Consider the following 26,214-nt stretch of genomic DNA (forward strand, 5'->3'; position numbering starts at 1 on the left):
GGAACCAGAAAATACCTCCTATTATGCGCTGGGAAAAAGATATCATGCTCCCAGGTGGGAATGTGTACTGAAAAAGAGAGGCCTTCAGTCCACAGAGTTTTCTTAAATTATCCACCAGTGGTGTCTGCCACTGCTTATTCATAATGATTGGGAGTATGCCTTCTGTGGGAGTGAAGAAAACCACACGGTTCTCTGTGAAGAATCACCAGCCAGAATTTGCTCTAGGACAGACAGATGCTGCTGCCAACATCTCTGCCCCACTTGGCTGTTTTGTAACTGCTGCCAGTGGATATTTTGGCCCACCTCCTTTTCATAATGTAAACATTGTATTAGATGTGCAAATGCAGACACTAATAGCTCTTTTAATTACCTCTATCACTTCCAACAGTTTGAAGTTTTTGTCCAAAGTATGCTTAGAAAAGACAATAATCTCATACACTGAAAAAATGTAACTAATATTAACCTAGTGTAGATGAGCACATCTTCCTGCTCTTCAGCAGTTACTTACAGAAGCAGTCTCATCTTTCCACTGGTAAAATTTTATTGAGTGTGAAACAGTCAATGAAATCCAGAACTAAGATGAAACTGATTGGAAGGTTCTTAAACTTGCATTTCAGTGAATTTTGCATCTAAGAAACTTTGTTTCTTATTGTGTTTCTCATTGTTGCACATTGTCTTGATCTGGTAACATAACATCAATAGCTGTTGAATAGAAAATAGAAATATTAAATTGATAGTCATAAGGGTATAATCCTGACATCTTATGTAAACACATATGTATATTTAGCTTTTGTAGAACTGTGATGGGTTAGCTAGAGGGAGGAGACCATATTTTTTCAGGAGAGTATTTTTCACTGTTGCCTCTGCAAGTAAATATTTTCTTGAAGAATTACATGAAAATTCTAAACAAAAATATCTTCTAGGGTTAAAATTGTTCCACAAATGTGGAACCTACACTCAGACATTACTTTCATTACACTGTGATCTGTCACAGGCTGTACTAGTAGGCAAGCAAAAGTTCCTTTTGAAATTATCATTCATGTCTAAGTAACACCAGGAAAAAGCTTAGTTGTTACAATCACAGAAGTAAAGCTGCGGGCTATTGCCTGTCTCCCTGTTCGCCCCACAAAGGAAAGGCCACCATGCATGTTCCCTTGAATAACTAAGATTGTACAGCACATTTTACATACCAACTACACAAGTTGGGTCTCATTAATGAATTTTTACAATCACATGTTCTTTGAAATTTAAAAAACAGTAGAGAAAATCTTTTACAAACAGCTGGAAAATTTTAAAACACTATTTAAATATTCTCATTATGAATTACTTCCCTGTAATTTTTCCTTTATCATTAATTATTGTATTCAATACATGCTGAAACGTTAACTGCCCACAATTCATAAGGATCAGGCTGTTTCTTTGTCCTGTTAAAGCTGAATCCTTTTAAGAGTTCCTTTTTTTTCCTGCTCTTTTTCCTGCTCCCTACTCTTCACATCTTCGCAGTGCTATAATACCTGTATTAATTTATTTGCATTGTGCACTAGTGAGATAAACACTGAGATATTTCACCTCATCATGAACTTGGAAAAGCATCTTTATTTCTCATTTATTTTTTAACCCATAATTCCCATATGGTTTTTAAACTTTCTTTTACCTTTTGTGCAGGTTCTTATATGCGCAAAGCATTATGTTTTATTGGCTTTTTCCTGTTGCTTATAATGTCTTTTATATTAACAAATGTACTTTTGCAACACTCCTCTGAGTCTGGAAAGTGCTGACATACCAGGAGATCAAGTAACTTGCCAAAGATAACAACGGCTGTTTGTGTCAGAGCCAACTGTGATTACATGCTGTACTTCGTCCTCAGCTTTACTTCCTAGAACATGAATATTGTCAAATCATCTTTGTGTTCCAGCACATCACGCTTCATTTTCTCAGGCTGGTACTTCCTTTGTTTTGACGGTTGACCTGAATAGGCAAAACGAGATACCAAATAAAAAACTACTCAGATCAGTGTGAAGTTTAGCAGAACCTTCACAGAAAACCCAGAAAAAGGTGAACTCCTGCTCTCAGCTGGGCTGCCACTGGCTGTAGAAGAGCTATGCCAAAATCCTTTTCCTCTGAAGGAAAAAGAAGCAATGTACCAGCAGAAAAAACACATTTTCCTGCCCCTTGGATTCAGTCCAGGGGAGCTCCCTGAGGCTGCTGCTGCTGCCAACTTGTGGGAGAGGAGCAGGGCTGGTGGCATCTACCTCCTTGGCTGGCAGCTGGCTTGGCTCTTTGCAAACTTTTCCCTTCTTATTTCAAAACAAACAAACTTTATAGAGAGACTTTTTTTTTTCCATTTGATTAATATTTTTTCATATCCGCCATAGATTTCTCCACCCTAAAGATCTCCAAGCTTTATCAACTAGTGTGAAGCAATACATAAAATAAGCACATGTAAAAATGGTAGGGAAACGTTATACATTTTAGCTCTTTGTATTTGGACCAAAGTGAAAGTATTAGAAAATCAAAATGCCCGTTCGCTCACATAGATAGTGCCACTTTGCAGCTTCTCTTCACTGACTTTCTACATGAATAGGTGGTTGCATATGGTTCAAGGCCCATCATTTACTCAAAATCCAAATTTTTTAATATAATTTGTTGTCATATGAAGCCAGGTTCTTCTGTAACTGCTCATTTGACAGAATGGATGAAAAAAGGCACAGAGGATTTCAGTGATGTGTCCATCATCAGTACGCCATACATGAAGCCAGTAGTCAAACAAGGACCATCACATGAGGCTTTCATTCCCTGTAGCTGTTGACTTAACCTGGTGCAATGACTCCTGGATAGTCTGGACACTGATTTGGTGTTTTTATCTTCTAGCACAAAAAGTTGATCATAAGTGTTTCACACTACCTTTCCCAGAAAGAGTTCCTATAGTATAAATGTCCTTTTTCTCTATGTCCAGAGTACACATACACCACTATATAACTAAATAAACCATTATGCTTCTGTTTCTAAACGTTTAAGCATGACTCTTGATTGGTCTGTTTAATGCACTGATACTAGCTTAAGAATGGCATTTGGTTGAGCCCATTTGCTTTACCCTATGGAGAAGACAGAATATAGATGTTTGGTAGCAAGGATTTCAGTTTCTCCTTTTTACAGCATCATTAGGAAGCTGTCGTTCTAATAATAATAATTCCCATTTGACATCATGGAGGTAAAAAGAAGTCACTGCTGACATCAAAAATGAGGTGATATTTCAGCAGTATTATTTCACTGAAGATAAAATGGAAGTCTTTATTACTCCCAATGCTTTTAAAGAAAGCTGAGCAAGGCTTCTACTGACCCTGGAGTTTATATACCTTAAAGCATCTTTAACCAGTATGAAATAAGAAGTTTTAATTTTTACTGCTATATTTTTTGGTTGTCCCTCCTTAGAACCAATAATTTTGTGCCTGCTTAAAGGAAAATAATCAGTATCTAAGAATAAGCTTGGGAGAGCACAATTATCTTACTTTTCTCCATTAATTAAAATTCATACAAAAGACCCCAAAGAAGGGAAAACACTAAGTGTATTAAAAGAAGTGGTAATTTTCTTATAAACTTCATATTCGAGCCTTTACTGGGAATTCATACAGATTGCATAAAGAGGTCTGAGCTCTGAAGAGGTTACCCTGAAGAGGATTACAAGTTTTATTTCAATTTTTATGGATAGGTATTTTATTCCCTCTGAACTTCTTGTACACATTGCTGTGTGAATTGCTTGCCAGTAAGAGGACACAGCCAAGGTCTGTTTCATCAATTGTAAACAATGCGTTTTTCACCTTTGTTTGTGATAGCACATTAGGAGCTCCTATTCCCCTTTCTTTTGTACAGATATATTCAGTTATAATTCTAGTATTTGTATATTTTCCCATCCTGAACCAAACAGTATAGCACATCAGTGACTCAAAATATACTTCAAAAAGAGTGTGTCTGCCTGTTTGGCAATATTTCCTAAATGTGAGGTCTGTTCTTGGTATACTGCTGTTCTCTTTTTTTTTAATTTAGGGGACACATGAAGAGTAATATAGACTGCAGACAATTAGAGCAACAGGATGCAAGTTTGGTGCCTTTAAAATTGACAGTATTGCTCTAATTAAAAGAAAGTTCAAGAAATATGGATTCTTCCCATGGTTTCGCTTTACAGAATTGGTCACATACTTGCAAGTAGTGTTTCCTCTCTGTAACAAGAGCGTGATCAAAATGTTTCATAGTCTTTTCACAATTAAACTTAAGAAACTTGCAGTTAAATATGTGGTGGGATCATCACACTATTTTTTTCCAAGCAAATATGTTTATAACAGAGCAGTCACAGCTCATCTGCTGTTGAGTTACTGCTTCTCAAAAATAAGATCCAAATTCTTACAGGCATACAAATATTTAAGTTATAAGCCTTTAAAAATACCAAAATTAGTAGTTACCAATTACAGTAAAATGTTTAAATCTGAAATGAACTCTGCACTTTCAATGTAAACGGGTCTCATTCTATGCACAAATATTTTGGGTATTTTCCCCGAGAATTTGTGCATGCGTGAACTGAATGATTAATTTTATTTCATGTGAACCAAATGATCCCTTTCACTTTTGACATATTTTGGAAGATCCAGGCATGGTTTTTCTCTGAAATATTAGATGAACAATTCTTTTCTTGAAAATTATTACCTTGTTATTATTAGACTTTTCATTCATTTCTCCTTGCTCACGTGTTCAGAAATGTATATTTTTTTTCCTAACTAATCAACTGCTTTCAGTTCTTGTGATCCTTCGTGTTGTCATATTGTTACAAAGACTGTGTTGGTTAGGTCAGTCCACCACTAGACCTAGCACTGTGTTTAAGAGATACCTAAATGCAGAGACCTGTTTTAATTAGCTCACATGGCATCACTGAATCCAGTCTGACTCTCCCACGATCGCATGCCCAGGGCTAAGGAACAGGGCACTGGACACAGTTTTTCCTGAGCAAGCAAGGAGCTGATTCACAATACACAAACATGCATTATGCATTGTTTTCAGTCACTTTATAGTCATATGCATTCATAAATTTTGATATGGTTGTAAGATGCAGACTTTGATGGTACAAAACTCACAGAAGAGATTTAGATCACTGGAGCAACTACAGATGAAGTTTATGTTGACAATTTATCAGCTCTTCTACGTCAAGGAAAATTGTTTTTTAGTGCCTGCCTATTAGCGATCACATGCATATTATGAAATTGAGTTTTGGGGAGGACAGCCTGCCATCTGTCTTTTCTGTATTTTTTTGACAATGCATCATGCTAAAGTTAAAACTTTCTATGCTTCAAAATGGTGTAAAATATGAGATGTCTATAATAGAGACACTTGGAAAGAAAAATAGACTAAGTTGAAATGTAAATCTTTATAAACTTTATAAACAGGCAACTACTGATGCTATACTTTATGTTTTAGCTTCAGATGTCCTCCACATTTTCCACACACCATAGTGCCCACCATGTGCTCTTACTCTAGATTTCAGAGTTGCTAAACTGATAACTAATTAATATATATCTCAAGGAGGGTGAGAGTGCTTTCTTCATAAACTCTTTTGGGTTCAGGGTGGGGGTTTTTTGTGAAATGGAACTGCAAATGCCTGATGTGGAGAATGAAAAAGATATGTTCAGTTTCTTTTCTGTGTTCTGATATGCTAAGATTTTATCAATAATATTGTTTTCCTGTAAAAATATCTGCCTCAGAGAAAATCTGCTGTGTAGCTGTCAGGATTACACCTCTCAGAATATGCCTGTGATGATTCCGTTAGATTGATAAAAACAGAACACTCTGCTATGTAGAAGGATTGCTGAAAAGAATATTCCGAGGTCCTTTCATGTGTAACAGCACTTGTATGGCAGTACGTTTATTGTGCTATAAATTCCATCACTGATTTTGGCCATTTCAAATTGATTCTGCAGTAACTGTAAGTAATGAACCTTACAGACAGAGCCAAGGAAAAAAAAAAAAAAACAAAACAAAAAAAAAAAAAACCCAAGCCAATAAACTTGTGGCTGTAGGAATACAAATTGTAGAGTTCATTTAGCATCAGTTTTTATCAGATCACGCAGCCAATTCACCACAAAGCCAGAAAATATATCCAACAAAACATACAGTGACATAGCCCTGGCTTGCTTTAAATTTAGCAGCTAAACCAGACAGTCAATTATTCATAGCACATGTTTGTACAAAGTGTCCTGTGGATTTCACCTGAGATTTAAGGGAGGTGCTCAGCATAAGTGGATGACAAAACAGGAGAAATTATAATAGGAATGACTTAAACAGAATAATGAGCCAAATCCTGAGCTGTTTTACATGGTCTAAGCCATACACAGTATCACTGGATTTCATAGGGGTGTAGATTGATGTGCAGTGGGCTATTAATGACTCACCAGGTCAAAATGTATAAAAGTCTCCAAAATTTACATGTGTTCCTAGCCTATTCCCCTTTCTTTACTGAAAAGTTCTACCAGGTTAACAAGAATGATGTGATATCTGTTCTCCAGGTATCTTTAATGATCCCATAGATTTTAACACAGAACTTATGTGCTTGCTAAAGATTTCCGTAGGTTGGTTTTAAAACCCATCAAAAAGATACTCTTCTAAGGCTTTTCACATTAGTTTTGTAGATTTCCATTACATTCTATAGGAACTCACTGATCTTGATTTGTTAAATATTGCACATATTTCTCAGAGTCTTTTCAGTGGATGCCAAGATCATTTAGCCTCTTACTTTGCAAATAGACCATGGATCTAGTACCACTAAATCAGTGGGCTGGTCATGTGATTAAAGCATATGTGAATGTACATACAGGTTCTACCCTTAGTTGTTACAAGAAGAGCGAACTTCAGATTTTAAATCAAATGCTGAAAAGACTCAAGTTTTCTTCTGCATAGTTTTCCCAACATTACAGGGGGGAGAAACTAGGCCATGTTTTATTTTCTGAGCAAACAAATAAATGTCTGGATTGGGTTCCTACAACCCTGCAGCATTTCCATGCATCACAGCTTGCACATTCATGTATCTTACAGTCTGCATTGAATGCTGAATTCATTCTGTGTGTCTTCTTGCACCTAACTCTGCAGATTTATCTGAACCTCTCTGTTGTCTATGAGAGATATTAAATCCTCATTCTGAGATCAAAATGCTTGGGTCTCTTCTAGCCTTATATAGGCCACAAAGAAACTCATTGTCTAAGGCATATTCCTTGCCTCTCCTTACAAAAAAGTCAGTTTTATCAATTTGTCCAGTTTACAGCAGCAGCCTGAGTGACACACAGAGGAAAAAAGATACAGAAACTGAGGCTTTCAGTTAAACACCAAATATGGCGAAAGTCATAATAAAATAATGAGAGTTGGGAACACTATTTTTTCTCTCACTCTCTGCAGTTTTGAGTTGCAATGCGGAAAGCAGAGAGTGAGTCTGAAGTCTTGTGAATAGCCCCTGGTAACCAAGAGCAAAGAAACCTTGCTCATTATCTCTACTCCCCTTCTGAATAAACATTTCAGCCGTCGTAAATGAGTGTGACATGAAGGGCAAATGAATGGCTCTCATTCCAGAGGAGAAGCACTTGAGAGCTGAGCAACCTGAAGGTTGTTGTGAAGGTGCAGATCCTGTGACCGGTGGGGCAGGCGTACCATTTGTTTCAATACAACCTGAGATACATCGTACTCTTAAATGAAGGATTCCCAGCCCTGCAGAGGCTCAGTCCTAGGTGTTCAAGCTGATGTTTGGTCAGGATTGCAGTGACTGAAAGACAGAGCTGACCTAATTTTTTCCTGTCATTTTATTAGATTACATAGAAAAACTTATTGAAATATAAGGAAAGGTTCAGTGTGTATTGACAGGTAGCATACAACACCCCTACTGTATCTCATTTATAAATATGATTGATGTGGAGGTAACTTTTTGGTAACCTGTTTTTAAAAAAAAACATTTTCTAGGTGGTGAGTTAGTAAAAGAAAATTAATCTCTGCATGATAAACTTGCCAACTTTTGAATTAATTGCATGAGTATGATAATCAATTAATAAATGGTAAGCAAACAACAGAAAATCAGTGAATTAAAAATTACTAAATTGATTCCAATGCAGATAAAGCAAGAGTCTGCCATAATTCTTCAGTGTAGATTCAAGAACACGAATCTTGTCTCATCGGTTCTTTCTGCCCATTTATCCACATCTGGCATTTAAAACAATGCTGGTTTATTATGATTTTTACAAATAAATTGCTATGTATAGTCTAGCTTGCTACATTAAGTGGATTATAGAAACAAATCATAAATAGTAGTCCATTTGTAGCTGTCAAGGAGAAGGTCAGAGCTTTGCAAAGACCATCCATCTGCAAGTGGAATAAAAGTTTTTTCTTCAAAGAGAAATCATATACCTTGTTTGGATGGACTTCAGCTATTAATGACGGTACAATTAGTTTCTTGAAATACCTAGGAAAACCCTCTTCTCCCCCAAAATAGCTTGATTTTGGGCCACAGATCTTCTGCAAAATTGGGGTGATTTGACATGAAACAGATCTCATCACTGAATATTTCTGGGCAAAGCTGATTTGATTGAAAGTATATATTTATATTTTCACATTCTTCAAAAGTTTCAGGAGAAGCTTAGGATGGCACTGGAGTCTTATAGGTCATATCTCTAGGGAAAGGAGCTTGAGCCTGAGATCCAAACATTTATGACCTATTGCTATCACTTCCACTGAATAACACAGCTTGTATGTCTGTGTTAATTTATCAGTATTATTTCATTGCATTTCACAGAATTGTGCAAAATAAGCCTGTATAGTCATTCTCATTTTTGAAGAAAGTCATACAGATATTTGTTTCAGGAAAGACATCTAATAAACATGTCCCCTTCATATACATTAATTTACAGTACTTAGTGTAAACAGTAGGCAACACCTTCCTTGTGTGTTAGCACAAGGAAGCTCATAACCTAGAACACTTCTACTGAAACTAAAATAAAAATAGAATTAGTAGACATCTGAGTAAATACATCAAGGAAAAGTCAAAGACTTCTGCGAACCTTAGGCAAGCATGTCTATAGGGGATTTCCATTTGATACATTTGCAGCATGAGAACCAGCACCGTCCCTGACCAAAAGTCTGAAAGAAATTAAGCTGCCAGTGGAGAGGGTAGACCCTGTAATGGCTAAATGCTTTCAAAAACAAAAAGCAAAAATGGTCAGTTTTCTCAGTTTAAGTGGTCACTGCTGCTTTTTCACAGAGGTTGCTGTTTCTGGGGACTTTGGTTCTCAACATATTAATAAATTAAATGGAAACCAGGGTGAACAGGAAAGTTACAGTGCTTATTAGATTGTAAAAATGTAAGTCTAATGTGAACAATAGCACAAGAACTTCATGATTCTGCGTGAAGGGGCAATAAAATAGCAGATAAAATTCAGTTCGGGTGAATGTAAGTAATACACCTGGGAAAAAACAATCCTGGCTGTATATATACAAGCAAGAGCTCTGGACCAGCTGTTACTGCTCAGAGATACCTTGGAGTTGTAATGTGAGGTTTATAAAAGGAACAGCTTAGTGCTCAGTAGTGATGAGAAAGCAAACAGAGTGCTAAGAAATTATTAGGAAATAAATCAAAAATTAAACAGAAAATGTCATTAGACCACTGTAAAATGAATGTTTTCCTTTATCTTGAATACTTGTGCACTTGTTATCCAACCTCATCTCAAACTGAAGATTGTAGAACAGCAAAAAAAGTGACATTGGTCAACATTGTGGAACAGCTAAAATAAACGTGGGAGATCCAGCTTGGAAGATGACTGTGGAGGCACGTGAGAGAAAACAGTGTATAGAGAAAGTGAATGGAGTATAATTTTATGCAGTACCTCAATATGTAGGGTGGGGAACAAAATTTAAGTAGTAAATGGCAGATTCAGAACAAGGAAAATGAAACACTGATTCCAGAGTTCAACAGTGAAACTCATTGCCATAGGGCACTATGAATGCCGAAAGCTTACCAGAGAACATGCCTGTGCCTCAGGAAGCGCAGGGAGGATACGCAAGGGAAAAGCGGTTAGATGCTTGCCTAGCCTGCTACTCCCCCTTGGTCAGCCTGAGCACTGAGGATGCTGATCTAGACAGGCCTTTGGTTTGACCTGCTACAGCTGCTCTTTAAGGACTCACCGTTGCTTCTCTGGAAGGGCTATAACAGTATGACCTAGCCTTCTCCTACAGCCAAAGTCTCTGTAAAACCACTTTAGGGCTTGCAGTCTGAATGCCAGCTATGTTCTTTATCAAGACTATGTGACACCTATTTAAAACTGTTCAAATAAGACATTGAGCACAGTCTGAGAACTGCTGAGATTATATGTTGGCAGATATGCCAGAAGACTCTTGCCACTCATCCTATGATCATTCCTTTTCGCCATCTGGATGTGGAGGCATTACTAGCTACCTGCAGCAGCTTTTCTGAGATTTGCAGTCATATTTTTCATAAAATCATCTCATATAACTTGCTGTGTTTTCCCCTTCTAAATTGAAAATTTGTAGTTTAGATTCATTTAAGTGTCATTGCTGGGAGGAAGGTGAAGGCATATTAATAACTATGGAAAATTAATTTTTTTGCCCATCTCCACCTTTGCTTTTGTCACAGTTGTGGCGTTCTGCAGGAAAGCTCACACATTCTGCTGTCCAAGATGTTTCAGTACAGCTTGTGTGTTTGTATACATCCAGCAGTAATTGGGCCATGCTACAGGAAACAATGCAAGCATTAAAATAAACAAAACAATTGCTTCTCTATGTAAGTGCTTGTATGAGACACCATTAGCACAAGCAGAGGAACACTCGTATTACTGACATTCAAATAGTAGTTCTCAGCCTTTTTCATAGTTTGTTCCTGCTTTACTATGAGAAGTCAGGTCTTTCCTCCCATTTAGCCACAAAATAAGGAAGAGTGACTATGACTTTTCTTGACTAACTTCAGAACAAATTCTGGGGTTGCAACCCCAGGTGGAGAGCTTGAGTAGAACATAAACATTACTGTCTTAAGAATAAGTTGGGGAATCCATTTCTGTCTTTACAATCAGCAGCATTTTCTACATTTTTTCTCTGCCTGGGAAAAAAATTCATTATTATCAGATATTTTGTTTTATCTAGTCCTTGCTCACTGTGCAGAGAATCACCTAAGGTAATTGTTGGACTGCTAAGACCTACATCAAATAAAACAGTAAGAAAAAAAAAAAAAAAAAAAAAAAAAGCCTTTATTTCTCCCTCCAAAGACAGAAATAAAGACACTACATCTGAAGAATACTTATTATTGGTTGTCTTCAGTGCAACAAGATTTGGTTGCCCTGACATACAGGATTCAGGATAACTTTTTTAAAAAAACTTTCCACCCTTTCTGTTGCAGAATGATGTAGCCAGTTTCCACCACTCCCCAGTACTCTGATAAACTGCATTGGAACTGATGCAACAAAAGTCCTTTTTAAGGTTTAATTTTTACTGCTGGCAGGAGCACCAGAATTCTGGAATAGTGAGCACTGAGAGAGTTTGCTTATGGGCAGGGATGACAATTCCTTTATTAGAACCCTGCACACTTCAACAGCTAAATGCTTTCAACTTTCTTTAAATAATATTAAGGAAAAAATATCCTCAAGGCATTATTTTTAAAGGGGACTTCAAACATTCTGTGAGGAAAAAAAAAATGCAGCAGATTTGAACACCAAGGGATTTGCAGAGGAAAATCTGTTAAAGTGGAGCTATCTTTTGAGTTTCATGGTTAAATAAGTATTGGCCATAAATCAGGGATGCAGACTACCAAATATTCCAAGGTATTCCAGATTCATAACTTAGACCAGCAGGAGCCAGATTCTATAATAGATCATTTAGAAATAAGTTGGTTATGTTAACTAGATTTTAAATTAACTGTGTTTCATTTATTCCTCCAAATTCAACATATAGAATCCTTTATAACATTTGCTAGAAGTGTAAGAAAATCCCAGGTTCTTAATCTTTTTTACTAGATAGACTTAATTCTGCAATAACTCAATATTAGATATTACAGAGTTTATATTTAAAACCAGCTGTGAAGCAAGCAGATATGCAAGGGTAAATCTGCTCATCTTGAATCCTTCTGCAAATGGTCTGCTCTGGAGGTCATATCAAAGAGATTCTTTTTCCAGCTTAAACCTGTCTTTTCTAAATAGATCTCAACCTGATCTCATTTAATGCATTGATGTCTGGTTTCTTAGTCATTATATTTGCTGTATTACATATCAAAAGGACTCTTGAGAAATTCCCCTGAATTGATAATTCTAATTTCTTATGTATAGCTACTCTGTATTCACTCTGAGGACAGCTATATTGTATGCTAAACCACGAATTGTAAAAATTGATCCCTTTGTATGTAGGTTTGTATTAAATTGAGATACTTTATTTTCTCCTGTTTGTTGCCACACATGGGTTCCTGGTGTCAGTTTGTATTTGGCTGTTTGAGCATATTAAAGTTCTGCTAGTGCTTATGATGTTCTTGCCAAGAGCGCTCTTGCAGCAATCTGCACTAGAACAGTCTTTGTGCCAATTACTTCAAAAAGTATTCTGTTTTAAAACCAATTTTTATGGGTACTTTTTTAGGTTGCAGTGTGGTGATTTCATTTGGTTTCTTCTTTTTCCATTTTTTTAATGTTCATCTTCTTCAAATGCTTGTAAGTTTTGAATTATGAAAAAATAATGCGGTGTTGATAGATTAAGTTGTTAATAAGACATTTTAAAAAGGAAAAGGGTTCAAAGGTATTAAAATAAAACCTGGCATGTTGAATTACTAACACTGCATATATTTAAAGGATACTATTTAATAGTAGAATGTTTGGAGCTTTTATTGCAGGGGCTGATTATGGAAACGAAAACCTTTGCAGTTATATAAAGCAAAATAAATGAAAAATTATAATGTGTAATGACTCAACAGAGTATTTCTTGAACTTATATGTGAGGCTGATTTCAAGAGTGTCAGCTCTTTTATTCAGAGGAAACCAGTTTGCTAATCCATTGCAATTAATAAAAAATCACACCAAAGAAAAGGAAGGCATGATAACATATTTTACAATACAAATATGCTTTTGAATGGAGGGTCTTGATCATGCAACTTTTACTACTGCAATAAATGCCAATGTAAGACTGGACCTCAGCATTCTGTCATGAGCCATCATGGTGATAAAGATAAATATGTGTCTGTATACAGTGCAGAACACTATGCTATGCCATACTTAAAAATAACTGCTAATCTGTTTCCCCAAATAATAAAGTTGAAATGATGTTATGTAACAATGAAAAATCAGCCATAATTTGAGGACCTAATAATGTTAATCTAGAGGATCTAAAAATGATGATAGAAAATATATTTTTTTTTAATTATTCTTGAGCAACCTCTAGTCTGCTGTTCATCTCCCAGGCTATTAAGATTTGATAACTTGAAAAACAACCTGTTGTACATTCTTGAAAATATTTAAATTTTTTTTTTTTTTTTTTTTAATGTCAGCTTCAGGAATTGTTTATCATACAACAGTCTTCCTTTACTCCCACAGAGAAGTTGTAGTTTATTCTTTAGATAACCCTAACCTAGCCATATCCAGATCAGGGAGCTTCATATGATAGATGTAACATGGGCAATGTCAGGTTCTTATTTTGTCTTCACTCTTTTGAAGAGTTAAAAAAGATGTCCCCATTCCCTGCCCTTTAGTTTATTATCTAGTGAGAGGCAAGTGGGAGATAAGAGGTTGTGCATCCTGAGGTTGAGGAACAAGCAGCTTTTTGCGTGAGTGCTCAAAACAGTAACTTTTACTCAGAAGAGCAGCTGTTCCCTGTGGTCTACTTGAATGAATGTGACTGTGTCTATTGTGCTTGCTGCTGGTCTCAACATTCTTCATATGCAATAAATAATACTCTACTCAGGTCATTTTAGGGATTGAGCAAGAGCTATGAACTGAGCCTGCCAAGCCAGGGTGTTTCTCATGTGATGCTTGTCTTTAAGAACCCAATGAATTTGAGGTCTCATAACAGTACTTTTTTTAAACCCCTTAGGATTAGCCTAAATTCTGCCTCTGACTGTTTTAAGCAGCAAAACAGCTTTTGAATCTTATTATTTGGAGATAGTGATATCAGAGGAAATATGGGAAAAGCCTAGAGTGTCTCCAAAAACTAGTATTGACTTTTAACAATAAAATACGTCCTGAGACCAAATATGCTGTTTAAATGTAAATACCATTTCCATTTTCAGACTGTCTTTTGCAGGTGTATTTGAGGGGATTTGAAATGTACTTGTAGATGGAAAAGAGGCTATTGACCTTGAAACTATGTATGTGTTAGGAATAATGTTCACCCTCCTTGAAATCAGACTCGTATTCTTTGAATGAGTGCTCAAGACTACAACTCTTAACAGTGGTTCAGGTAGCATTCACTGCATAACTGAATTAAAACTGACTGCATTTTACTTACAAAGCTGTTTCTCAGGAGTCATAGATTACTGCCTAGTCTCTTCTTTTTAAATCCACCATGGTTCAGAATGACTCACTGACAGCTGCACTAACTACTAGCTTCCTTTGTTCTGGTGCAGGCTTGATATAATAGGACAAGGTTTGTGTGTAGAAGCAATATCTTTTATTAGATGAACTACTGTAGTCAGAAAAACAAACAAACGTTTTTTTTCAGTATACAAGCACTTTTTCAAGGCTAAAACTGAAGAGGCACACTTCTGAATCAAATAAGAGTTGGGAACAGTTACTGTAAGTAGACGTGTTATTCTGTTAGGCTGTCCAAGAGTTAAGGTAGGTGATACAAAGCTGGACAAGGGTGATGCTAACAAGGGAAAAGGTGATATGATGGTTGTTTTATAGATTAAAAGAGAGTAAATCTAAGTGGTACGATAGGAGCATATATCTACAAACTTTACCTTTCACAACTTCATTGTCTGAGGGGTGATCACACATGCAGGAATCCTCAAGAGTGGCCACTGGGCATCTGCAAAATACTTTGCATGGCTCATGCTGCAAGTCTGAGAATGGGATATGTAAGTATTAACAGAACTGCAAACTCAAGGCCTTACTGGACCTCTCTGATCCTAACTGCTGCTGAATGATAAGTATAGGCAAGTGATGTATTTTTCTGAAGATTTTCTGAAGACCAGGAGAGCAGGCTTTGGTCTCAATGAGGATGGGGTTATAGAACCTCAGAAATAAATGTCTTCTCACCACGGGAAAACATAAAAAAATAGAAAGGCTGTAGTGACTGTGGTGAGGTACAGGGTGGAAAGAAGAGAAGTGTGGCAGGTAAAGAAACCTACTGAAGTTTAGGTTGATAGACGTGGATATTCTTTGATGTCAGAAGAGGAGAACCTGTTCACTGTGTGAACTCCAGATGTGACAGTGGACTCTGTTTACTTTTAAAAATCTAAAGGAAATCCTGTTTCCAAATGTTCAGTCTTAGCTTCGAAGTCATCTGAAACCATACAGGGACCCTTTACCTTGTGGAGTGTTAAAACATTTGTCTCACTAGTGTCACGGGCAGGTTTTGAGATGCAAGTCCATATATCTGTGAGTGAAGGAGCACACAAGTCTTTGACAGAAAAATGTAAGAACATTGCTATAGTTTGTAAGATATTTCATTAGCCAATTTTAGCAGTTCAAATTAATTGTGTTTTAAGGATTTAGGTGTTGGGTTTGGAAGTATAAAATAACATCTTTGAGACCAAAACAAATATATATATCCTAGAGGGGGATAAATGTATGTGTGAGTTGTTTGTAAGACAAATAAATATCTAGGCGCACAAACTAAATCCGGATGTTTTCACATGTGAATATCTTCTCCAAATTTGGGCCTAAGTAATAATTTTAAGGCTTCAAATTGAATATTTCATTAAGAGAAATGAGGTGGAGGGAGCACTTCTGCCAGTGCTGTGGTTTCAGTCCCATAATAAATTGGCATAGTGATTTACACAGAGAACAAACGAAAGAGTTTAGAAATTTCTTTCTAATGGAAGTTGAAGTTTTGAAGAACACAGAGACATTTGAAAGGAGAAATTCACAGATTTCTCATGCTTGCAGGTTTTTATAGCCTCTGGTAATGCATGTCCTTACTCTGACATCACATGTATGTGAAAAAAATGGATGTAATATTTAAAGATGTCTTTTGACAAAGAAAGTATTTCCATCTCCAGAGGTGAGATTTAGCTTTAAAGAATGATGAGCAGGTTCCAGATGTGTTTTTCAATTGCTGGGCTTTCCTTTCCGTAAGTATTGACAGAGGGAAGGTTTTATCAAGGTCTTTGTGATGTGCTTGTTTATAATGAGTAGACATTCACAGAGCACATCTGAGTGCTTATTGCTAACAGATGACTAAAGAGAGCATATGGCAGGGAAAAGAAATATATATTTGTCCAAGCAATGTGGCTTGTTAACACTCCCACACTCATAAACTGTGTTTACATGTACTTACAATATTTTGCAAATCCCTTTTCTAATCAGCTAAAAATAAAAGCCAAATAACGATTTTTTTTCCAATATTGGAGTATCAGGCAGAGTTGATTTAGAATTTTTTTAACAAAGCAATTAATCAGTACAGAAGATTTTTGTAGTAATTGTTTTGCTTCACCATGACATCTTTACAGCAGTGTATGTGTTATTTTCATTTCACAATGTTAAAAGTTTTATTGTTACAGAATGTTTTTTGGTTCACCCACCTATCTATCCAAGTATTATAATTGTACAACTAGGTTATACTACAAGCAATAACACAGATCAGAATGATCTATGTCAAATCCTGGTCTAGATCAGGTCACAAGGTTTATTTTGACCATAAGATTTCCCTCTGCTTCTATAGGATGGAATCATCATGCAAGTTACAGCACCTGCCAGTAAACAGTTTGTAAGCAAAACAGTCTCTGAACTGTTAACCCAGTCCAGGTCCCATTAGAGTAAAAAAGGAGTCTTGCTACCAACCAATTTAATTTAGGAGATAGATGGAGAAATTCTGGGGAAATCTGTACAGCTCTTGACATACAAAGTTTCCCGTGATCCCTGTGATCAGGAGTACAGCATTCACCCACCTTTTTATAATGTACAGAACACAGTATCACTGTCTTCTCTTGCTGTGACATCTAAATGTGCCAGTCTGTTCATATAGCATTATTAGAAAGATCACAATTATAGTTTAAAAATGGAGTTGGACTGTTGCATGCTTTTCAGAAGAAAGCATTTATAAAGAAAATTGCACAGAAGACCTGCATCTACTTTTGATTTTCAGAATATTCCTAGCAAATTTTTGTTAAATATTTACATCTGGATCCAAGTACTGTCCTTCATAAAACAGTTTATTCTTGCAATTTAGCTTCATTAAAGTCATAATACTGCTTTAGGTTATGATAGACTAGTGCTGTGGGATTGAATTATAAAGAGATTAATTTTAGCTACCAGAGATAATTGACCCTATAATTCCTATCACCCCTAATCCCAGTTCAAATGAACCAGTGTTAAAAGTGGCAATACTCACAATGTAGACAAGGTCATGACAGCTAGAATTGTTTTTTACTACCAATTAGATTTCCCACTTGGTGCGTTTGACTAATGTTGTCATAGAAAGGGATTTCAGGCATGGAAATGTAGTTTCTTGAGAGGCACACAGGCACTAGAACTGATGGGCAGTTTGCTGTACATTTCCTGGTGTACAGAATCAGAATGCAATTCAGTGCTGACCCCTAAAATTTGAATTCACATGGGGATTTAGAACATATTTAGATCCATGATAGAGCCAGGAACAAGCTAAATAATTTGAATCTGGAAGAAAACTCTCTTGAAGTTCAACAATGTTAATATATGGTGGGTCCAGCAGGTTTGGTACTGTCTCTTGGGGTAACGCTACATATGAGGTGTATTTCAGGTGCGGAATCCAAAAAAAAGTGAATGAGATACTGACTGAATAGAGAGTTGTTCAAAAGCAAATCATGTTGATATTTAGCCGCAAATGACATGGAGGTTTCAAAAATTGCCAGAAGAGTTAAACGGATTTTAAGTATGATATATCTTAAAAATTCCCTCAAGTGATAGTGCCAACTTCAAACATATTAGCATAAGGACTCTTATGAAAAAACAACAGAACAACAATACTTTTTCATAGCACGTTCAGTATAACATTATTACTAGTTATCCATCAGCGTTTTTCCAAGCATTTACAGATTTGAATTTTTGCAGTAAGCTGAAACTGCATGATAAAAAGAGACAGATAATGATAAAAAGCAGATATATATGCAAGCCTAGCTAGAAGGAGCAAAATATACTATTGCTGCCCCTCCTGTGAAGTTAATCCTGTTTCTTTTAGCTATTTCTTCATTAGTTAATGAAGTCTTGAGAAATAAAAAAAAAAAAAAAAAAAGTGTTTGAAATGGTATTTTTGCATCTTTGCCTTTAGGAACTTTTTCAAATATTCATAGAATAGTTTGCCCTTGGAAGGTGCATTAAGTGTGAGTTTATGCAATAATTACTTCAAATGTGGGTGGTCAGAAACCTGCAACTGAAATGGACAAACAGAGCAGCTAATCACTTTCCTCATTCAGATTCACCACACTAACTGGAGTCTAAATGTAAAATAGTGGAGAAAGGAGATATTTTAATGATTAGGTTAAAAAAAAAGAAACAAACTTCAAGGCTTAGATCACAGATCTGCTAGCATGAATTAGTTTTGAATTTGGATGCACTTTGTGGTTTGAAGTCATATTAATGAAAGATTTTCTTCTCTCTCACTTTCTATTAACAATCAATCTCAGATCAGAAGCAAAAAGTTTGGCTGCTGTGTTTGTGAGATGAGAATCAGTGGACTTATAACTATATCCTATTTCTGCCACACACACACACCCCCAGTGCACCTGGAACCAACCAACATCTCTGTTGACCTCTAGGTAGTGAGTCTGGGATCACAGTGAAAGGGGCCCCCATCTCCTGGAAGCCTTCTCTTCATGTTAATGTTGTAACACACTCTGAGTGTCAAAATCTGGGAAAGCCCGCAACTGCCAGTTCTTATGGCTCTCCTATCTATGAGTACAGGAACTAGTTTCCATTTTTAGTTCAGTATCTGGCATCAGTACTGTATTTATATTCTTTTATTGAAAAAAACAACCCCTTTATTTATCCACAGAACTCCTGAAGGAGTGAATGGAAGTCGTGGATTATTCTTTTCCCAGAATTTCAATTTGCTCCATTTCACACAACACTTTTAGAATTTCCCTCTCCAGGGTTGCAATTGGATCTCCCAGGCATCTTCTGGTGTTATCCTGTGAATAAGGAAAGAAATCATCTGACCCCAGAGTTCTCTATACATACATAGTGTACTAGGCAAAGGCATTACATGTCTACCAGCTCTTAAAAGGCTTTCTAAGGATGCAAGAAGACCATCCTGCAGCTGAGCTCATTGATCATTTCTAGGCTGTTGCTTCTCAAATTTCCAACCACAAAGTAATTCAAGTCTATGAGCAGTGTCTCCATGGTGCAGGGGACTAGCAATTCAATTAAATCTAAACTGGAACAGTTTTAAAACTGCTGATCTTTTTGTCTCATATTCAATCTCCAAATTTTATAAAATTAACATTTTGTTAATTTCTGTATGATTTATTTCAGCTTTATCCCCTTCTCTCTTTTCTTTTGTTGAATTTCTAGTTTGTTTTCTTCTTCTTCTTTCTGTAACAACCACCACAACAAAAATCAATACCCACAGGAGTTCTGAGGTTTTTATTTGATGAATGTGAAGCTTTTGCCTGTTATGTTCTTGTCTTCTTTTTTTTGCCATGAGGACATATAGGACATGTTGACAGCCAATATTAATAAGCTTAACACTAATACTGGCAGTTACTTAGTACAATTTTTGGCTGTGTTAAGTGATCTGTAGGGAATAGTAATGCTATCCTTTAAAAGAAACTGATGTCACAGTTGCATCCAGAATTCACTGGGGTTTCTTTTATTGTTTTTATTTTCCAGGTGATTCATATAACAGGCCGGTTACGTCTGAGAGTGTCACTGTCCCACGGACGGACAGTACCCAGCCAAATCATGGGACTTGTTGTCGTTGCTCATGCTTTGCCACCTCCTACAATTAATGAAGTCAGGATTGACTGCCACATGTTTGTCACTCGTGTGAATATGGACCTCAATATCATTTACTGTGAAAATAGGTACAGCTTTTAGCTCTATTTCCCTTTGTTTTAGCTGTGTGTATTTTTTGTTCCATGGGCTTGTCAAAAAGTTTTGAAATTTGTGACTCCTGCAATGTCGTCCTGGTGTTGTATGAGAGCATCAAATTCACTCTCATCATCATCCCCTTCATTTTCATTACATTCTTAGAGGATAAAGATAAATTAAAAACTATAATCTTACTGGAATAGGGGAGGATAGACCAGGAAAGATTTTTCTAAGCTTTCCCAGCTTTTTACAATTTCTCACCGTCCCTCTGAGAGGCAAGATTTGGGACTAGACAGACGCTGGTCTGACCTATGTGGCTGTCCTTATGCTTCCCTGTCCTCCCCTCCACAAGTGTTTCTGTCTGAAGTTTTAAAGTTTTCCATTTTTTAACTAATTTGCAGATTACAGCACATCGTGCTCAGTGCTTAATGGAACAGAAGCACAGATGGCCTAGATAGTAGGCTAGAGAGGTGGGATCTGTTGCAGTAAGAGGTGGGAAAACTGTAGAATAAAATTGGTTAAGGGCATACTGGGAAAGACAGCAGTGAAATGGGAACAGGTGATGAGAAGTTCGTTGAGGGGGGGGATGTTAGAAGTGATAACAACAAGTGATTAAGAAGGTGGAAGATAGGATTTAAATTCAGCTGTCTGCGGCCTGGGGGCTGGGTGCCAGTAGCATTGGGGCTGCCCGTGGGGGTCTGATGGGGCAGGGCCCGGCAGCCAGGTCCCGTCCCACCCCCCGCCCGGAGCGGGGCAGCCCCATCCCCGGGCATGGGGCACCTCCCTGGGCACCGGCCGGGCCAGGCGGGACTTGGGCTGGGCTGGGCAGGGCGGTGGGGAGCTGGAGTTACTGGGGCCGGGGCTGACGGCCCCGGGGGCCGACATGGGGTCCTGGGCTGTGGGTGGGGTGGGGGGAGCTCTAAGGGGGTTGGTCAAGACGGTTAAGGCTTATTGGTGACCTCAGGGCCCTTAAAAATAAGAATAACATCTAGGGAGAGGGCATTTAGAGCAGAGTGAAGGTATCTGAGAAGGAAGATACAAGTAATAAAGAAGTTTGGATCCACTGATGAAAGTCTGAGGTATGGCGAAAAGGCAGAAAGAAGGTAGTGCATCCAAAAGAGGTTTTGTCAAGGGGACCTACCATCAGAAAGTGGAACAAAAAAGATGACTAATGCAAGCTTTTCATGTGGCAGCAGCCGTGGTATATTGTAAGTTAAGAGTAGAAGTTCTCTGATATGAACAATCATAATTGCTCAATCATAATGAAATACCTATGATCAGGAAAGCACATCGATATAAACTTTTATAAAAAGGGATACACTCAAATGCTTTGTTGAAACAATTTAAAATAATCTTGGGTTTCAGTTATGAGGTTATCTTTGCTGTCATGTTGCTGAAGTGCCACAATAGTATTAATTATAATATTACTGGGCTATTAGAGAGAGCACTTCTTCCAAACTTTCAAAGCATTATCTAAAGGAGAATGTATTATTCTCATTTTTAAACTTCGGAAAACTGTTTCATAGAAAGTGGCTTGCACAAGGTTACAGAGAAAGCTGGCAACAGTATTAAAATTTGGACTCAGTTTTTGCCTGCGACTCTACCCAACAAGTATCTAGAATCTGTATAATCTGGCATCTGGTGAAAGAGCTCTGGGATTAGCAGTAGGACCTAGAATAAACTTTTTGCCTTAGTCTTTGATTTGACTGTGACCTACCTAGGAGTAATGGAAAGCTGCTACCGTTGCAGAGCTCTTCAGTGGCCTCTGTGAAATGAGTTGCTGGTATCTGTCCAGTTCCTAATGAATAGATTTCCTTTTAACAAAATCACCTGCACTTACTGTTACCTTTGTTGGCAACCTCCATAAAAAAGCCAAGAATCAAATGGATGTGAAAAATGAACTATTCCATCAGGTCAAGTATGATATGAATTTGTGGGCTGTGTTAGAAAGATTTATACTTTCTCTGCCATCCGTTTGGCGTTTTTATGAGCTCTAAATTGTATATGTTTTTTTTAATTAAACATTTTTCTCAAACCTTTCCTTTAAGTTCATGTAGCAATAAAACTTTCAAATGCCCAAGAAAGGCACCACTGAAAAATGTAAAATGCATCAGATGTGTAGCACTGATTGGTAATCACATAGAACGAGCTGATAACACGTGGTAAACTATGGTAAACCAGCTCACTTATGCAAGGAAGTGTTGAGTTTACTAGTGGTTTTCATTCATTAAGGTAAAGGCAACATTCTAAAGCAACTTTTCCTTGTTTCTGATGGATTTTATCTCCTATGCTACAGTAGAATGCATGTGATGGTGCTTGAATTTATGTTGTTATAGTTCCATTTTAAGCCCCTGTGTCTTTGTAAAAAATAGTTTATAATAGGAATTTCAAACAGTAGAAACACTTCTGCCAGGGCTGGGAAGTGAATGTTAGCTCAGTGAGGCAGAGGGATTTCCACTGATGGAAAATGGAGTACGATTGACAGGACTTGGATTTCATATCGGGTACAAAGCAGAATGTGACTGTAAAAACTGGAGGAATGGAAAGGACAAAAGAAGGGGAGGAATTAACTGAACAGCTGATTGAAGCTGTCAGATGAATTATTTGGGCATTTGCCAAGGACGTTCTCCAAGTCAGGGAAGTTGGGATCTCTCTTCTGGGACTGTAGAAAAGGAGATAAGTATCCCATCCTGAATATATGGCTTGACTCCTGGCACTGGCAGGCAGCTGGGAAATTCTTTGTGGTGCCACAGTAAAGCAAGTACAACATTGATGAAAACAGAGAAAAATGGATCCATGCTGGGGACGCTGTAAGCACTATTTATGGAGCAATGGGGAGTTACTGGCAGCTGCAGGGAGTGTGGAGCAGAAGCCATGCTACTTAACTGAAATGAATGCTCACAGTGGACCACTGGATCAGCAGGGGTGAGATCGATAGAGCTCCTAGTTTTCCAAGTGGTTGCCTGCTTGAAACAGTAGGGAGCAGGAGTGACATTACTCAAGTCTTTGGGTGCATCTTGTTACTTTCCTGTGAATGAAGAGATTTACATCAGAATCCTGGACTCAGTGCACAAACTAGTCAACAGTTAGCTTCCCTTTGAGACAAGATCCATTAGCTAGTACACTGGCAATTTCTAACTATTAGTTCTGAATGTTAAATGGGGATGTAAAATTTTGTTGCTTAAAATGTGGTATGTTAATCCATGTCTGTTTTCCAAATGTGGGATCCATGTCATCTAAAGTTCACCATCCAGTCTAAAATAGTCTAGAATTTCTTTATTAGTCAGTGGAGTGAGAAAAGCACCTGCAGAGGACAAATCATCTTAGACGGTGATAAATAACTAAAAGCAAAATAAAGAGACTGCTGCTAGAGTACAGCATCAGTCTGTGTGTTCTCAGTGTCAACTGTTATTGAAGACCATCTCAAGAGAATCTCTAGCCCAGTTTAATGTGGACTGCTATAGCCATATCTGTTAATATATGCCCAAAAGGGAATAACCCAATGAGTATGGTGTTTTCCTAATGGAAAAGGTTTGGCCTGTTGTCCTTGAGAGTGGTTGTCAATAGTTCCTTCAGATATGCTGAAACAGTCTTGTGTAGAAGAGTGTCTCAAGGCTAAAAATGTGTGCATAATTTGGTCCCAGTTCAGCAAAGAACTGTACCATATACCTACCTTTAAAATTTCAGTCATGTTAACAGTCTTGGTAGTCAATAGAACCACTGATCTGCTGAAATGTAAGCCTGTGCTTATGTTTTACAGTATTAGGTCTGTGGATTCAGCAGAACTGAGTTTCTAGCCATCAACCTGTTGCTTTATTTTGTAAAAGGGCTTGGGAGCCACAAGATCTGTCTCCGAACTAGTGCTCTAAGACATACTATAATATTTCTTTCTTTTCTGCATGTAAATCATTTATTTTCCATCTTTGGTAAAAGCATGAGTATCCTATTTGATGAAATTTCATTTGCTTTTGATTTTGGTGCCAGTGCTTGCCACTGATCATCATTTACATCTGGACATTCTGTTTTTTCTTCCACTATTTTAATCAAAAAAAAAACCATATGTCCTTCATATGTTTGTTTGAAGCAGCTTTTTCTTAATGTTATAGAATCATATAATCGCTTAGGTTGGAAAAGACCTTAAGATCACCAAGTCCAATCATAAACCTAAGACTGCCAAATCCATCACTAAATCATGTCATTAAGTGCCACTTCTACAGGTCTTTTAAATATCTCCAGGGATGGTGACTCAACCACTTCCCTAAGCTACATATTCCAATGCTTGACAGCCCTTCCAGTGAAGAAATTTTTCCTAATATCCAATTTAAACCTCCCCTAGCACTGCCTTAATAAGGGATGTGAATCTGCTTCCACAGTTGCCTTGCTGTGTTCATTTTTATCTGTGAAGACTGTACACAAACATGCTGCTGCAAAGAACCAAAATAGTGCTCAGTCAAATTTACTAGAGGCAGAAGCAGAATGATCATCTTCCATGTTAGCCCTGTGAGCTGTAGCACTTGCAGGCTGGGTACATCACAGGGCAGTGGCCTGCCTAGAGATTGCCCTTTCTACAAGTCTGGGCAGGGTGGGATTTATTCTCCCTCATCTTGAAGCAGAACCACCTCCTACCAGAAAACACACAGTTCTTTGTTTCCCAATCCATAATGCACTGTGCAACCAAAGTGGAGGAACTCTGCAGGAAGGATAGGGAGTCCCACTGCCAACGTGCCAGACTTGTCTTCATCCTGGTGAATTGTGTCCTCTCTGAGAAGGTAGGGGAGGTGCTTTTCAACTGTGGTTTGTGATAAACATTAGACGGGTATCCCACATTTGGTTAAGTACTATAACTACTAGGCTGTTGTTTGGAAGTGCACATTCTTAAACATGCTCTGTCATGGAAGAGAGAGAAGACTGTTGTGTTTTGTGCTAAACTTGATTTGACAGTTTTTTCTAGCAAATTTGAGTCCACCTGCTTTACTTGTGATGTTTTTTGTGTTTGTTGTTTGTTTGTTTGTTTTTTAATTGGGACAAACCACCAGTGCTGCTGTGGAGTTGTCCAATGCTTCCATCCTTCAGTTTTTCTGGTCTGTGCATTCTCCCTGCCTCAGACACCCAGGCAAACACAGTTCTGCTAGTCAGTGCCTCAGTGGCTGTGTTTGCTGCCTGCTGGGAACCCCTCAGACATACACAGTTCGGTTTCAGGTTTAGCCTTCCCACTGGCCTCCCTCAGGATCACACTCCAGTTGTTTCAGCTATCTGGTTATATCAAGATGTTTGGTGTTTCTTGCAACTCCTTTAAATAGATGGCAATTATATCTTACAATTGCAAAGTGGGTAATAATTTCAGCATATTTCAAATTCTACAAGATTTTTCTATTTCTAGAAAAACAGACATACTTTTAAATGCTTGTATGAGCAAGGCATTTTCCAATTGTTTTATTTTTCTGTACTGCATTTAAGGACATTGACATCTTGACACTCCATGATGGAAGTTTACACACACACAGAGTCATGAGCATGCAGACACACACACACGCACGCACACAAAGGTCTGCAGAATAGATTTTAAAGTTTCCATGTGCAATAAACAACAAAGTCCCAGTTGAAAGGGCCCAGAGTGAAAGCTGAGCTCCCAAATGAATTAGACTAAAAAAGATAACACCCTGAGGCATCTGTATGTCTCAGCATTTAAATTATATCCCTTGAAATATCAGTTTGGACTTGGTGCCAAGAAATGGTTGAAGAGCTTTTTCATGCATATACCCAGTAGAAGACCAATCTGTTGAAATGAAATGTGTCTCTAATCATTTGGTGTAAACATAACATGTTTTTACTTTATTATGTAACCTTGAATCATATTGGTCTTTTAATGAGGATTTTGGATTGTTGCTAATGCCTTACAATTTCGTGGAATTATATTGTCTTGGTGTTATGCTACAGGGAGAATATGCACTAGAATTTAACTTTCCACTTATTTAAATGGATATAATGA

At 37.5% G+C, this 26,214-nt stretch overlaps 1 protein-coding gene across 8 annotated transcripts in view; it reads left to right on the forward strand.

The window, feature by feature from the left end:
- The window catches only part of NPAS3 (neuronal PAS domain protein 3), a 615,710-nt gene that overhangs the window by 563,219 nt on the left and 26,277 nt on the right, over positions 1-26,214 (forward strand). For all 8 annotated transcript variants that reach the window (XM_042791038.1, XM_042791040.1, XM_042791039.1 and 5 more), the window contains one exon: positions 20,025-20,218. In XM_042791038.1, the coding sequence (XP_042646972.1) occupies positions 20,025-20,218 (194 nt within the window). The remainder of the gene's footprint in view (positions 1-20,024; positions 20,219-26,214) is intronic.

Source organism: Tyto alba, unplaced genomic scaffold, assembly GCF_018691265.1.
Source record: "Tyto alba isolate M040663 unplaced genomic scaffold, T.alba_DEE_v4.0 Super-Scaffold_18, whole genome shotgun sequence".
Taxonomy (NCBI): domain Eukaryota; kingdom Metazoa; phylum Chordata; class Aves; order Strigiformes; family Tytonidae; genus Tyto; species Tyto alba.